General features: G+C 44.2%; 1 protein-coding gene and 1 long non-coding RNA gene across 2 annotated transcripts; one reads left to right on the top strand and one right to left on the bottom strand.

Annotated features, from left to right (window-relative positions):
• Positions 1-420: 420 nt before the first annotated feature.
• On the bottom strand, positions 421-13,602 carry LOC118010663. Its single transcript, XR_004679285.1, has 4 exons — positions 13,400-13,602; positions 13,219-13,289; positions 11,012-12,021; positions 421-750 (listed from the first exon to the last, which is right to left on the bottom strand). It is a non-coding gene; the product is annotated as an uncharacterized LOC118010663 (long non-coding RNA).
• LOC118010662 (mitochondrial coenzyme A transporter SLC25A42-like) lies at positions 4,056-4,752 on the top strand. The gene has a single exon (XM_035005218.1). The coding sequence runs from the start codon at positions 4,214-4,216 to the stop codon at positions 4,709-4,711; it is 498 nt and encodes a 165-aa protein (XP_034861109.1). The 5' UTR covers positions 4,056-4,213; the 3' UTR covers positions 4,712-4,752.
• Positions 13,603-14,111: the final 509 nt, after the last annotated feature.

Below are 14,111 nucleotides of genomic sequence, written 5' to 3'. Positions count from 1 at the left end.
TAGTACGAGCTTCAGCAAGAGCAGCTATATTTTAAGAATGACAAAGGCCAAAGGCTGTGGTTAATGTCTGATGTGGAAAATCTAAGACACTACAGTGGTGGATTTAGAAACTGCTCTTTATAAGGATTTTAGACTATTGCCCCTCTTAGTTACGTAGGTGTAAGTAGGTATTTTTCTTCTAAGCTTTCAGTGTCTTTTTTGGCCCTAAATGCAGTCTCCTGCGAATCTGTGTGCATTTCTGAAGGAGCTCCATGCCAAGGGCCTCTGGGGATGCCCAATCCCTCTTTCCACGTGTGTCAGTTACATTAAAGGGCAGGTGTCTTCTCCACAGTCTCCGAGGCTTCGGCCATAATAAACACATCGGATATTGCCCTTGCACCCCTGTCCTGGAGGTCGAGGTACCCACACTGGGAATGAGCAGGCGCAGAACAAGAATCAGTAGTTTGACTATGAGCTGACCTCCTCTCTCATTCCTCCTTCCTGCAAATACAGTTTTACTTAACATAAATCGGATTGACCTATAAATCGTGTTCTCCCTCTTTATTATTTTTCACTCAATAATATCACTTTTAAGATGTACATAGTTGCTGTGTGTAGCACCATGATTATTGCTTCTTAATGCTAAATAATAAGTCTTTGTGTGCACCTGTCTCATTTTACTTACTCTTCCCCCAGCAAAGGTTTCCTCCGGTTTCTCACTACTGCAAGCAGTGATGCAAACAGGGATCCTTAGACATGCTGAAGAGGAGTCTAAGAGCAAGAACAGGGTTGTGGGAGTGTTAGGGGATACACATATATCATTTCATCTGTACCGCCAGCTTTCTCTCCCCCAAGTTTCTACTAGCTTATACTTTCTCCAGCAGAATATGAGAATTCCCCATTTCATTCCCATTTCATTCACCAGTACTTGCTACTTTTCCTCATTACCAATCTCAGAAGTATAAAGGATTGTATCAGTCTTGTATTACCAATCTGAAGAGTACAAAGGATTAGATCATTACTGTTTTAATTTATACTTCTCTGATTATTAGCGAGTGTAAGAATCTCTGATACTTAAAAGCATTCAGGTTCCCGTGTTTGCGAATTGCCGATTCACATCTGTTCATTATTTTCTACTTTGTTTTGTTTTAATTGCAGATCAACAGACATTTCTATTATGTCCTAGATAATAATCCTTGGCTTTTAATGTTGCAAATACAGTTCCCGGTTCCCAATTTGTAAGTTGTTTTGTTACCTTCACTGTCCTTTATTGCCAAAAATCTTTAATTTTGTTGTAGTCATTATCCAATTATCCAACCCACTCTTTTTTTGAGATCTTAAAAAACTTTTTAAATTTTTTTATTATTATTATTTTTTTTAGAGAGAGAGAGCATGAGTGGCAAGGGGCAGAGGGAGAGAGAGAGAGAGAGAGAGAGAGAGAATCTTAAGCAGGCTCCATGTCCAACCACAACCCTGAGATCATGACCTGATCTGAAATCAACAGTTGGATGCTTAACCGAATGAGCTACCCAGGTGCTCCCCCCGTTTTTTGTTTTTTGGTTTTTTTACATTTATACATTTACTTCATGGAAACATGTCCACAACATATTGTTAAAGGAAAAACAATGAGTTCTAAATTAGCAGGTATACTATGATCCTACTTATATACAGTGATTCACATTAGTAACAAGTATGCCCCCTCATTGGTTTGAGTACAAAGTAAAGCCATATTTTTTTTACTGTTCAAATTATAATAACCCAGATCCTATTTTGCTCAATTTAACAGAAAATATCACTTTCTTTCTTGGCTCCCCTGTCCCAAGATCCCTCAATGTCAGTTTTTGTGATCTTTTCATAGAACCAACTCTTGGTTTTGTTGATTTTTTTCCTGTTTTTCTATTCTCTATTTCATTTATATCTGCTTTAATCTTTATTATTTTCTTCCTTCTGCTAACTTTGCTCAACCCACATTTGACTTCTAGGGCGTGTGCCTTAGTGTTTTGTCTAAAAAGTCACATTTTTAAAGTTTAGCTTTCTAATTGGTGTAAACACCAATTTTTTTCTCACATAAAAAGCAAACTTCTTCAACAACAGCAACTAAAAAGTCCTTCCTTTCCCCATGATTTGTGGTGCAATTTGTATCATTTAATCAGGAGTAGATTCTGAGTTCTTCCTTATATTTCATTGGCCCTTTTGAATTCATGTATTCCATTATCCATTAATTAAACAGATATTTACTGAGTACCTGCTATGACTGAGACATTATTTTACGTGCTGGGAAAACAGACAAATTTCCTGACTACCACAGAGCTTACCTTAGGGTAGTAATGTAGAGCCTTCAAGGTCACTTAAAGAACTTTGGCATTTACTAAAATAACAATAATGGCCAGCACATATATTTTGCATTACTGTGCACCAGGCACTGTTCCAAGGGCATTATACATATTAATTTACCTGATCCTCTCAACCACCCTGTGATAGACTTACCACTATTATTCCCCACCTTACCGATAAAGAAGCCACAGCACAAATGATTTAAGTAACTTGCCTAGGGGCATACTACTGGAAGGTGACAAAGCCAGAATTCAAACCCAAACAGTCTGATTCTGGAGACTGTTCTCTAACACACTGCCCTGTACTGTCTCTAACTGGGATGGGAACCCACTGTGTGAATACCATGAATGATCCAGATACTAGGTTTACTTAGGCTACTGTGTGGAAAGTAGGCTGTAGGTGGGCAAGAGTAGAAAAAGGAGACCGGGCGTGCCTGGGTGGCTCAGTTGTTGAGCGGCTGCCTTCGGCTCAGGTCATGATCCCAAGGTCCTGGGATCGAGCCCCGCATCGGGCTCCCTGCTCAACAGGAGGCCTGCTTCTCCCTCTCCCACTTACCCTGCTTGTGTTCCCTCTCTCGCTGTGTCTCTCTCTGTCAAATAAATAAATAAAATCTTTAAAAAAAAATAAAGAAAAAGGAGACCGATCAGGGACTATATCAGTAGGCTCAACAAGAGATGATGGTGATCAGGACTAATTAGCAGCAATGGAGGAGGTAAGAGGAGTCACATTCTTGATCTGTTGACAACTGGGCAGTGGAGTACTGGAGAGAGAGAAGAGTCACTGATGATTTCAAGGTTTTTATTTTGAATGACTTGAAGGATGAAGTTGTCATTTACTAAATGGGAAAGACTGCCTGAAGAACAAATTAAGGAAAGAAAACTCCCTTAACCTTTTAGATGCCATTATATAAAGGGATCAAAAAGATCCCTTTTAGATGTCATCAGACACTGGGATTTGAACAGGCAGTTGTATATGTGAGTCTGGAATTCAGAGGCAAGATCTGTCTAAGACATATAAATATGAGTAACATTGCCACATCGACTTAAAAGACTAAAAGAAATCACCAAGGGAGAGAGAGTAGAAAACCAAAAATGTCCAAAGACTGATGTTAGCATATTCCAACATTAAGAAGGCACCAAGATGCAGAGGAAATGAAAAAAGATTAAGACGAGCAGCCAATGAAGGTGGTATAAAACCAGGGGGCTACAGTTTTAGAAAAGCCAAGTCAGTCAAGTGTTTGGAGGAGAGAGTAATCTACTTTATCAAACAGGCGATGATTAGTACCCCACTGTTTGTTTTTGTAAACTCATGTCTCAGCAACAGTGCTACAAGATCTTATTAGTTATAATAATTTATTATTTCTTGTTGGCTTATATAAGAACTCATAAATCTATAAAGAAGGACAGTTTTGTGTCTTGTCTCCTTTTCCTATTAATATACTTCTGTGGTAATCATCAGAAAGGCCCACCGGTATTTCCCTATCTTCCCCTTTCCGGGTACATATTAGGATTTCACTTCTGCCTCTCCTGTCCGCGGGTGGGGCCACGGGGCTCTCCCAGGCCGTCCTGCCCTCACCTTTCCCATCCACAGGCAAGTTCTCAGCTCCCTCCCTTCTGGAGATTAGGTCTAAGGGAAATCGAGGCCAGCGTTCTCGCCAAATCGGGGGTAGCTCCCCCAGACCGACCCCAAATCCTCTTTCAAGCGTCTTCAGAACGATTTTCTGCCAAGAAGGCCTTCCAGCTCCTCTACTCCATCCTACCGCCACGAGGGCTTTCTCAGCCTGGGGCGCGGGAGCTCGGGGTGCCCCGCGCCGCCCCCAGCCGAGCGCTCACGGGGAGCCCCACTCCCCCGGGCGCCCCCGCTGCAGAGACAGCGGCTTCGCTGACCGGTCAGAGCGGGGATGGCCGTTGACTCCAAAGTAAATGTACAGCAGCACCTTTCCCGTCTTCCGCCGCATCTCCGAGAAGAGGGCCCGAAGGCCCTTTACCAGGGATTCCCGCCCACGGTGCTGGGGATCAGGGCCGACGCCGGGCGGAGCTTCCTCCCCCACGAGACGCTCAAGAGCCAGCCCACAGCCCGGCCCTTTGCGCGCAGCGTATTTGGGGTCTGCGCGGGTCTCAGCCGCCAGTCGGCCTCTTACCCCGGCCGTGGTGCCGCGGCGCCTGCAGACCCCCGGGTCACCCGCCACCCGCGCGCCTCCATCGTGTGCCAGCGAGCGGGAGGAGGGCGCCGCGCGTGGCCCAGGAACTGCTTCAGGGCCCCGATCGCCGTGGGCACCAGCTTCACCATCTTGGGCCTCATGCAGGCCCCTCTGTGGCACCTGCAGAGCTGGGGGCCCTGCGCCGGCCCGCCGCTATTGAGACAGGGAGCCGAGCTTCGACGTGCGCCGAACTGCTGACCCCTTTTGTTTCTGAGCCGGGGGAGTGAGGGTGGGCTTGGTTCCACCCTACGAGTCACGTTGGAACACCTTGTAGAACAAGCTGGGGGGCCTGTACTGGGTCCCAGAGGTCCAAGAGTAAAACCAGCGGCCCTTGAAATACAACGGGACTGGTGGGCGGGGCTCCCACAGTCTCCCCATCCCTCCTCCCCAGGGCTGGCACTGCCTCCTGGAGGCGTTGCCCTAAATGCCCGAGCTGGGAGTGACCAGCACCAATTCCTGGCGCTCTGTGACCTTGGACATGCTTCTAGTTCTAGTGACCCTCTGCCCCGGGGGCTCAGAGCCAGACCTGGCCTGCCCCTATGCTCACGGGAAGGAGGGAGCTCCAGAGTGTATAGAGAAGCGGGCCTCCGGACCCTGGTGAGCTGGGGCCAGACTCTTAACTCAGTTGGAGCTCTAAGTGTGGCCTCTTCCCAGTCCCCGCCCTCACCCCACCTGTCGCGCCTTTACCACTGCTTCCCAGCGGGCGGACGTGACTCCTCTATCACCAGAGCCTCCGGCTGGGGAACAGCCTTCTCCCAAGAGCATTATTCGGATCCTGGACTCCATGGCTAAAGTCAGGCCCCAGGAGTGCGTTCTCCCTTCTGTTGCCCACCTGCCAGTTTGTAATGGTCCCAAGAGGGTCACGCCTCCTCCAGGCTGTAGGATTTGAGGAATCGCCATGGGTCTGGGTCTGAGTCGTAACCTGGGGGCATCTGGCACTTCCCTGGCTTCCCTCCTGGGCGGGCGCTTGGCCAAGACACAGGGCAATGTAGGGCCCACAGGGTTGTCTGATTTTCATGAGCAGAGTGCTGGGAGGTAGCTGGTAGCCTTGATCTTCCTAAAGTGGGAGCCCCTGAGACAGTGTGTGGCATGGGGGCCAGAAGGAAGCTCGGAGGAATCAGAGGAGCCCAGGGGAACTGGGCTCACGGAGAAGTCCCCAGGGGCCTGCTGAGTTTCTTGATTTCTTTTGGTTTTGCTTTTCAATCCGGCTGACCCTGGCTCTAGTCACAGTAAACCCTGACCAGTGCCATCTGGTTCCAGGCAGAGGGTTACCAGAGGGTCAGTGTTCACAGATGGCTCCACAGCCAGGATGTGTGAAAGGGTCTGAGAAGGCATGTTTGCCCCTCGCACATTTCCAGTCATGGCTTTCATTTCTCCCCTTTGTTCTGTCCCATTTCTGTTCTTGCCTTGGACTTGTGGGTGTGAAGACCCCTCTCTGTCCTTCCTTGCACGGGTCCGCCAGCCAGCCCCAGGCTCCTCCCAAGGGTCCCAGGCAGCCCATGATGGCTGTCCTGTTGGGTGGGCTTCCCACCTCCTCTCCCGGCCTTGCTTCCCGGCCTTGCCAGGCTGGACAGGAGAGGCAGGGACTGCTCATAGGGACACGGGGTGGGGACCCAAGGGTCTCCCAGTGAGAGAAATTAGCAGGGGCTGGGGGTCCACTCCAGGCAGGTGAGACCAAATGAATGGTTGGGCAGCACTCTATGCTGAGCTGCAGGCCAGGCAGCAGAGGGCAGGGCCTCCAGGTCCTGCTGGCCCCTGTGTGCCCCCCCAAGGTGGCTCGCAGCAGAGTGGGCCTGGGCGGCACCCCCCACCCCCAGCCCCGCACACAGCTGGGCTGGTGCCCTCCAAGGTCACACCCCTCCCCACTGGTGTCGTCCTGATCTGGAGTTACCTTTTGATGTCATGAAGACATTTTGTTTATATATTTTATTTATTTATTTATTTATTTTTAGAGGGACTGGTTCTTTGTGCCAAGAGAGTATATTTAATAAAAATAAAAATGACCAAAAAAAAGAACTTTTTTTTTTTTAACTTTTTTTAGATTTTATTTATTTGTCAGAGAGAGGGAGAGAGAGCACATGAGCAGTGGAGAGGACCAGAGGGAGAGGGAAAAGCAAGCTCCCTACTGAGCAGGGAGCCTCATGTGGGGACTCTATCCCAGGACCCTGAGATCATGACCTGAGCCGATGGCAGATGCTTAACTGACTCAACCACCCAGGTGCCCCATAAACATGTTATCTTTAATATCAATATACTTTTTTAGTATTTTGGGGCAAGTGGAATCATATAGGAATAGAATAGAAACAGAAAAGCAGTATTTTGAGATAGGAGTAGGTTGAAAACTTTTTTGTGCCCATTTCTTTCAGACCCTTAACTGACTGAGCCACCCAGGCGTCCACTCTTGTGGTTTTTAAGCAATTAAAGCATTTAGGTTTTATGAAGTGTAGCATAATCTCAATCATCCTGATTTGATATGTTTCTTTTTTTTTTTTTTTTTTATCTTGTTGCATTGGTCAGGACCTCCAATTCTGTGATGAAAAGTAATGGTGGGAGTGGGGATCCTCATATTATTAAATGGCATTACATAACGTTTGTAGTGAATTTTAATCAAGTTAAGTAATTTTCCATTCATTTCTAGTTGTCCAGATTTTATTTTTCAATCACAAATAGGAATTGGATGCTATCAAATGCACTTTCTGCATCTATTCAGTTAACATGTGATTTTTCTCCTTTAATCCATTTGCTGTAGTAAATCTGTTATAAACCATACTTGGATTCCTTTTTATTTTTTTTTAAGATTTTATTTACTTATTTGTCAGAGAGGGAGAGAGTGAGCACAAGCAGGGGGAGTGGGAGAGGGAGAAGCAGGCTTCCCACTGAGCAAGGAGCCTGATGCGGGACTCGATCCCAGGACCCTGGGGTCATGACCTGAGCCCAAGGCAAATGCTTAATGGACTGAGCCACCCAGGCGTCCCCCATACTTGGATTCCTGAGATAAACCCTAATCATGATACATTGTTACACTGTAGGATTTAATAAATATCTCATTTGCATTTAGTCACTTATATGAAAAGGGTCTATAATTTTTTCTCATATCTTTGTATTTGGAAGAATGGTTTTTCTAGTCTCATAAAACAAAACCATCTAAACAAAACCATCATGCTGTACACCTTAAACCTATATAGTTGATGTTTGTCAACTCTTTCTTAATAGAACTGGGGAAAAATGAATTGGGCATGTCTTTCTGTTTTCTGGAAATAAATCAGTATGGTAGGAAGTATCTGTTCCTTGGTAATTTGGTAAGACTCAATGCAAAAATTGATCTTATTTGTTTTAACAGTTTTAAACACTTTAATTATTTTAATTTTTGATTTAATATTCTGTATTACTTTTACTCAATTTCATTGATCTCTGCATTTATCTTTATTACTGTGGATCAAGTGAGTTAAGCATCAATAACAGTGCCTGGGGCAATAAATATTATAATATAAATGTTAGCTTACTGTCATAAATTGTTTTATTTCTTATTTGGGTTTAACATTACACATTGTTAATTCTTTTTTTCATTGAACAACCAGTTCATTTGACTTCAGTTTTTACTGTTGTAAATGTTTTTAAAGCTATACATTTTCCACCGAATACTGCCTTAGCCATATTCCATAAATTCTGTCATATGATAATTTTGTAAATCCGTTCTAATTATTTCATCAGTTTATCATTATTTGTCCTTTTCCCCAAGGGTTATTTAATATTATGATTTTAGTTTCCAAAACTGTGCCAGTTTTATAGCTTTCCTTTTGTCACTGATTTCTAATTTGATCGAATTTTCCTGTTATGTTGATTCTCTTGTTGGTTAAAACTTTACTGGAGCGCCTGGGTGGTTCAGTTGGTTGGGCATCCAGCTCAATTTCGGCTCAGGTCATGATCTCAGAGTCCTGAGATCCAGCCCCATGTTGGGCTCCGTGTTCAGTGGGGAGTCTGCTGGAGATTCTCTCTCCCTTTCCCTCTGCACCTCCCCCCACTCAAGCACACTCTCATGTACGCACACTCTCTCGCAAATAAATAAATCTAAGGGAGGTGGGTGGGGGGATGGGGTAATTGGGTGATGGGCATTAAGGAGGACACTTGATATAATGAGCATTGGGTGTTGTATGCAATTGATGAATCACTAAATTCTACCTCTGAAACTAATAAAAAAATAAATAAATCTTTTAAAAAAACAAAAAAAGGGGCACCTGGGTGGCTCAGTTGTTAAGCGTCTGCCTTCGGCTCAGGTCATGATCCCCGGGTCCTGGGATCGGGCCCCACATTGGGCTCCCTGCTTTCCGGGAAGCCTGCTTCTCCCTCTCCCACTTACCCTGCTTGTGTTCCCTCTCTCGCTGTGTCTCTCTCTGTCAAATAAATAAATAAAACCTTTAAAAAATAAATAAATAAAAAATAAAAAACAAATAAAAAAACAACAAAAAAACCCCTTTATTGTCACATTGCGTTTTTACAGTTTGTGCTTTATGAGCATTCAGCAATGCTAAAAATTTTCTATGTATATTTTGTATTTGTATTTCTGTATAAGTCTATTATCCTGAGCATATTAATTATGTTATTCTAATCTTTTTTTTAAGTTTATTTTTAAAGATTTTATTTATTTGCCAGACAGAGAGAGAGAAAGCAAGAGTGCAGAAGCAGTGCGAGCAGCAGGAAGAGGGAGAAGCAGGCTCCCCGCCGAGCAGGGAGCCCGATGTGGGGCTCGATCCCAGGACCCTGGGATCATGACCTGAGCCGAAGGCAGACGATTAACCGACTGAGCCACCTAGGTGTCCCAATGTTATTCTAATCTTCTGTTACACTTAATTTATGTCTGTTTGCTAAGTTTCCAAGAAACGTGTGCTAAAACACTACCCCACTGTCTTCTTATAAGCAGTGTAGTTGGACTCAGCCCCTCTGCCTGGTTCTAATGTTGGATGCTCCTAAATAGGCTAAATGTCAGCACCATTTGAACAAGACTGCATGAAGCCTGGTCAAGGCTGAGCTGGATCTGTGGGTTTGGGGCCTCACTGTGGCTCAGGCATAAAAAACAAACCACCAACGAAAAAAAGAGTACAAATTAAGAAGATACCCCAACCTCTTTCCCATGTGTATTACTCTGTATTCTTCCTTATATCGCCCAGGAGATTCTTACAGTTTGACATGAGCCTCTCGGTTCCCAGTACAATGTATGTTCCACAAGGCTAACTAACGTTCAGTGGGTCACAGTTAAATGCCAATAAGCATAGAAAGGCCTAAAAGGTGATTAAACAAAGTGCTGAATAGTACCTCCTCACCTCTGTAGCATCCCCAGATCTGAGATCAGGGGAGGAAACCTGCAGTGCAGGCAGGTTTACCATTTTGCCAGCTATGACATTCAGGAAGTCTCTGCTCCTTTTCACCCACTTTAATGTAATAGGCGTCTCTATCACAGTACCATGATGCTTCTCTGCCCTGCGCCCTTGCTCCAATACTTAGCCCCCTTGGTGTTCTTTGCATCATAATTCTCTCTACTGGCTTCATCTCTTCAACCTAAAAGCATGCTCAGTATCCTTCTACCTACCTTTTGTTTCTTTCCTTTCCTCTGGGACTTCACTAAGTTATTTTTGAAAGACTGTCTCTACCAGATCACTCCTAGTACCCTAGTGCCAGAGGATGGGGCAAAGACAAAGCAAAGATGGAATCACCTTGGAATATGGCATTTCAAAAGTCCAGGTGGAAATGGAAGCGAGTTTGGACAGATGTGGAGTAGAGTCAAGGAAAAGACAGGCAGGAGAAAGTGCTTAGGCAAAGTAGAAAATATATAAAATACTTATTCCAGAAAGTTAAAGAAAGTTAATAGGATTGTTCAGCAGTGCTGTGTATACAGTTGAGTTTGATGAACAGGATTTATCAATATATCTGCCCCATTGTGTGATTTCCTCTAACAAATCTCAGATGCATGGATACTGCCAATCATGAAATTAGTAAAGGGTTTGTGAATCCCTGAGGTGCTAGCCATCTTCTCTAGATTGATCTTCTTAAATCAGTGTTGGGTTTACTTGACTTCTCTGCAGTAATATGTGCAGTGGCTATCCATTGCCTACATAATAAAATTGAAGGGGGCACCTGGGTGGCTCAGGTCATAATCCTGGGGTCACAGGATGGAGCCCCGCATCGGGCTCCCTCATCAGCAGGGGGTCTGCTTCTCCTGCTCCCTCTACCCCTTCTCCCTGCTCATGCTCTCTCTCAAATAAATAAAATCTTAAAAATAAATAAATAAATAAATAAAATTTAAATATTTCTTAGGAAGGCATTCAAGGTCTCTCCATAATCTGGCCCGAATCAAACTTCTCAGCTTTACCTTCTCTATCTCATTCTCTTCCTGTCATACTGAACTACATAGAACACATTCTATTTTGCTTTATAGGGCTTTAATACTGCCTTTCCATACACTGAAGAAGACTTTTACCTTCTCTTTATGTCCCTCAGCCTTACCTCTCAAATGTGTCCTTAAAAATCCAACGCAAATCCCTACTTCTCCATCAAGCCCTCCTTCTCTGACTGCCCAAGGGGTTCTGGCACCTTTACATGCTTCCTTTATTTTAGTTGTCTGGGTCCTTGACTTGGTCAGTCAACACATCACCTGGGAATATAGGGACAAGAGATCTGGTGTTTTGCTTTCTTTTTTCCCATAATCCATCATCTCCCTTTCCTCTGGCAACCACATTTATATATTCCTTTGGGAAACCTCTCCTATACTTTTAATCCATATAATTTGGGGAGGGGCACCCTTGGGCAAGGGAGGCATAAATAACCCAGGCCCACACGCAGTAACTGGCTCAGGAAGCAGATATGTCACTGAAGCCATGGAAATTCGGACCCGTGACCATCGGGTCCTGGAAGTGCTTCTAGAAACATGGAGGCAGAGGGAGCTCCTTACTGGTGGCGTAAAGCAGACTGCATGTGCTCCTGCAGCTGTTAGGGGCAATCTGGCTCCCGGGAAGAGGACTTTGCTGAGAATTAAGCCAACAGAAAAAAGGAAATCCAGGAGAACAAAGGACAAATATTGTTGATGTCATCGTTTGCATCCTGAGATATTGCCCATGCCAGATGAACTCCTGGGTTTTGCAGTTATGCCACCAACGAATGCCCTTTGTGATGCAGCTGGAGTTTGAGTTTCGAATCCTTCAAGTCCTGTCACCTCTACAAATGGCCACACCCAACATTCTCTCCCAGCTCCAGGCCTCTGGGGCACCTACTGTGTAGAGCACTAATTCAATATTTAGGGCAAAGTGGGTTATATGGTCATTGACATGGTTAATGTATTTCCTGCCTCCCCACCTAACAGCAGATTATCTGAGGGCCGTTTTCTGCAGACTCTGACGCCACATTGCCTGGGGCTTGAAGGCTGGCTCCACCATGTACCGAGTGACGCTGAGCAAAGCACTTCACCTGCTTGGGATTCTGCTTCATCGTCCATAAGATGGGAATTAAAATGGCAACAACTGCAAAACAAAAACAAAAAGAATGGTACCATCTCAGAGAGCTGTTGTGAGGAGTTAATATACGTGAAGCCTTTAGAAAAGTATCTGGCACATAATATGTACCATACCAGTAAGCCCTATGTAAGTGTAAGCTATTTTTATTACTATTATTATCACAACGATGCTGATTATCATTATTATTATTTGTAACCCACTGCCTACTGCAGTGCCCCTCAATTATAAAGAGTGAATCACTCTTAACTATTATGTAAGAGAATTTTAATATAGTACTTGTTTGTCTGGTCCTACAGTTTTGTTTTGTTTTTTTTTAAAGATTTTATTTGTTTGACAGTGAGAGAAACAGTGAGAGAGGGAACACAAGCAGAGGGAGTGAGAGAGAGAGAAGTAGGCTTCCCGTGGAGCAGGGAGCCCAATGTGGGGCTCGATCCCAGGTCCCTGGGATCATGACCTGAGCCGAAGGCAGATGCTTAACGACTGCGCCACCCAGGTGCCCCTGGTCCTACAGTTTTAACATGGATCAAACCACCAAGGCATTAAAAGGCAGCCCCTACCATCTCAGCTCAGAATACTGCCAAAGTCCCAAATCTTCTCGTCTCATTTCTGCCCCTTCCTTCCCCTTCCCCTCCATCCCTGCCTGAGCTCACTGCCTGCCCTATAGTTTCCTCTCTCATGCCTAGCATCCAACAGGCCCTAGAACTTGACAGATTTCTCCTTGTTCGTTTTTGGGTATTAGTCCTCTTCTCTTCATCTGTCTCTCCGTCTTACTGTGGTTCTTCTGTATTACGGCACACTGGCCTTCTATCCTGGGAGATCAGCTAACAGTTAATAGGAGAGCATCTACTCCAGTGTAAGGCTTTAGAATATACTCTAATCGGAATTTAAAATGTAACCACCAAGACACACGAAGTAACTAAGTATTTCAAAAGAGACTAAGAATGAAAATACATCTTTTCGTCCACTAAAATCCTGCTCCCCTCCCCCATGGCTGTTGCCCTCCAAGTCCAAGGAGAATTTCTAGGTTAGGTTGTGCCACGGCATGTCAACAGTAGTCAGTCACCTAGACAGGATTAGGATGCTGATAGGGTCACATTAATCACCTACAATCTAATCATTTACAATCTCAGGCTGGAGGGAAGAGGGGCCAGTTTGCAAATCATGAGCGCTACTGAGCTCTATTTAAAGTCTATTTATTATGACCTGGCCATGTTGAGAGTTGAACACATCACCAGTCTGGATGCAGAAGAAACTGCCATCATTCAGAATATTACCTGAAGCAAAGTGGGAGATAAAGTTAGCAAAAGGCACACAACCCATAAAAACATCTCTGATTTAAACATGAGACATTTCCAATGTGCTAAATTTGGAATGATTTGCTTACCCATGGTCCTGCTGGAAGAAATAAAATGCGCAGCTTGGGAAATGAAGGAAGAAAACATATCAATGTTTTGCTCATAATGCTGAAAGAAACAGAATTATCTGAACCATGTGAATTCAAAATGTACCCATTTTTAAAAAGCACATTGGCTATATTTGGAATACAACTTAGAACTTAGACTTTCAAACTCCTAAAAATTCAATAGTGGAATTTTTAAGGCAATTTCTAGTTTCATTACAACAAATACACATAAGCTGCACTTTTATACATGAACACACTCAGCAGAAAACTTTTCTGCATGGTTTGCTACAAAAAGTATCAAAGGTCAAATCAAATCTTATGAAAAGTCATATCGTAACAGAAGGCATCCTAATAGGACACTGCATGTAATGTTGGCCATTGATTCCTTCCCACCTAAACAAATTACAAAGGCACACATACCATGTTGAACATTGAAAAGAAAGAGGGAAAAAATGAGAATACTCATTAGATTTTAATGTATATTTTTTCCTAGGTCAACTTCCCAGAAGCAGATCCTGAGATGAAGGTTCACACGCAAGGGGTTTATCAAGGAAATGCTCATCAGTAAAACCAACAACAGGCTGAAGGAAGGAGGACAGAGAAGGGGAGGAGGCCACATAAGGGTATGATCTCAAGCAAAATCCCACATAGCCTAATCCCATAGGGGACTTTGAAGAAGAAATTATCACCTGAG

Source organism: Mirounga leonina, unplaced genomic scaffold, assembly GCF_011800145.1.
Source record: "Mirounga leonina isolate KUSES-001 unplaced genomic scaffold, KU_Mleo_1.0 Mir_129, whole genome shotgun sequence".
Classification (NCBI taxonomy): Eukaryota; Metazoa; Chordata; class Mammalia; order Carnivora; family Phocidae; genus Mirounga; species Mirounga leonina.
This window is presented reverse-complemented; position numbering and strand designations above follow the sequence as displayed.

Excerpts from the sequence above, each read along its gene's own strand:
- LOC118010662 (XM_035005218.1), top strand. The coding sequence starts at position 4,214 with ATGGCCGTTGACTCCAAAGTAAATGTACAGCAGCACCTTTCCCGTCTT.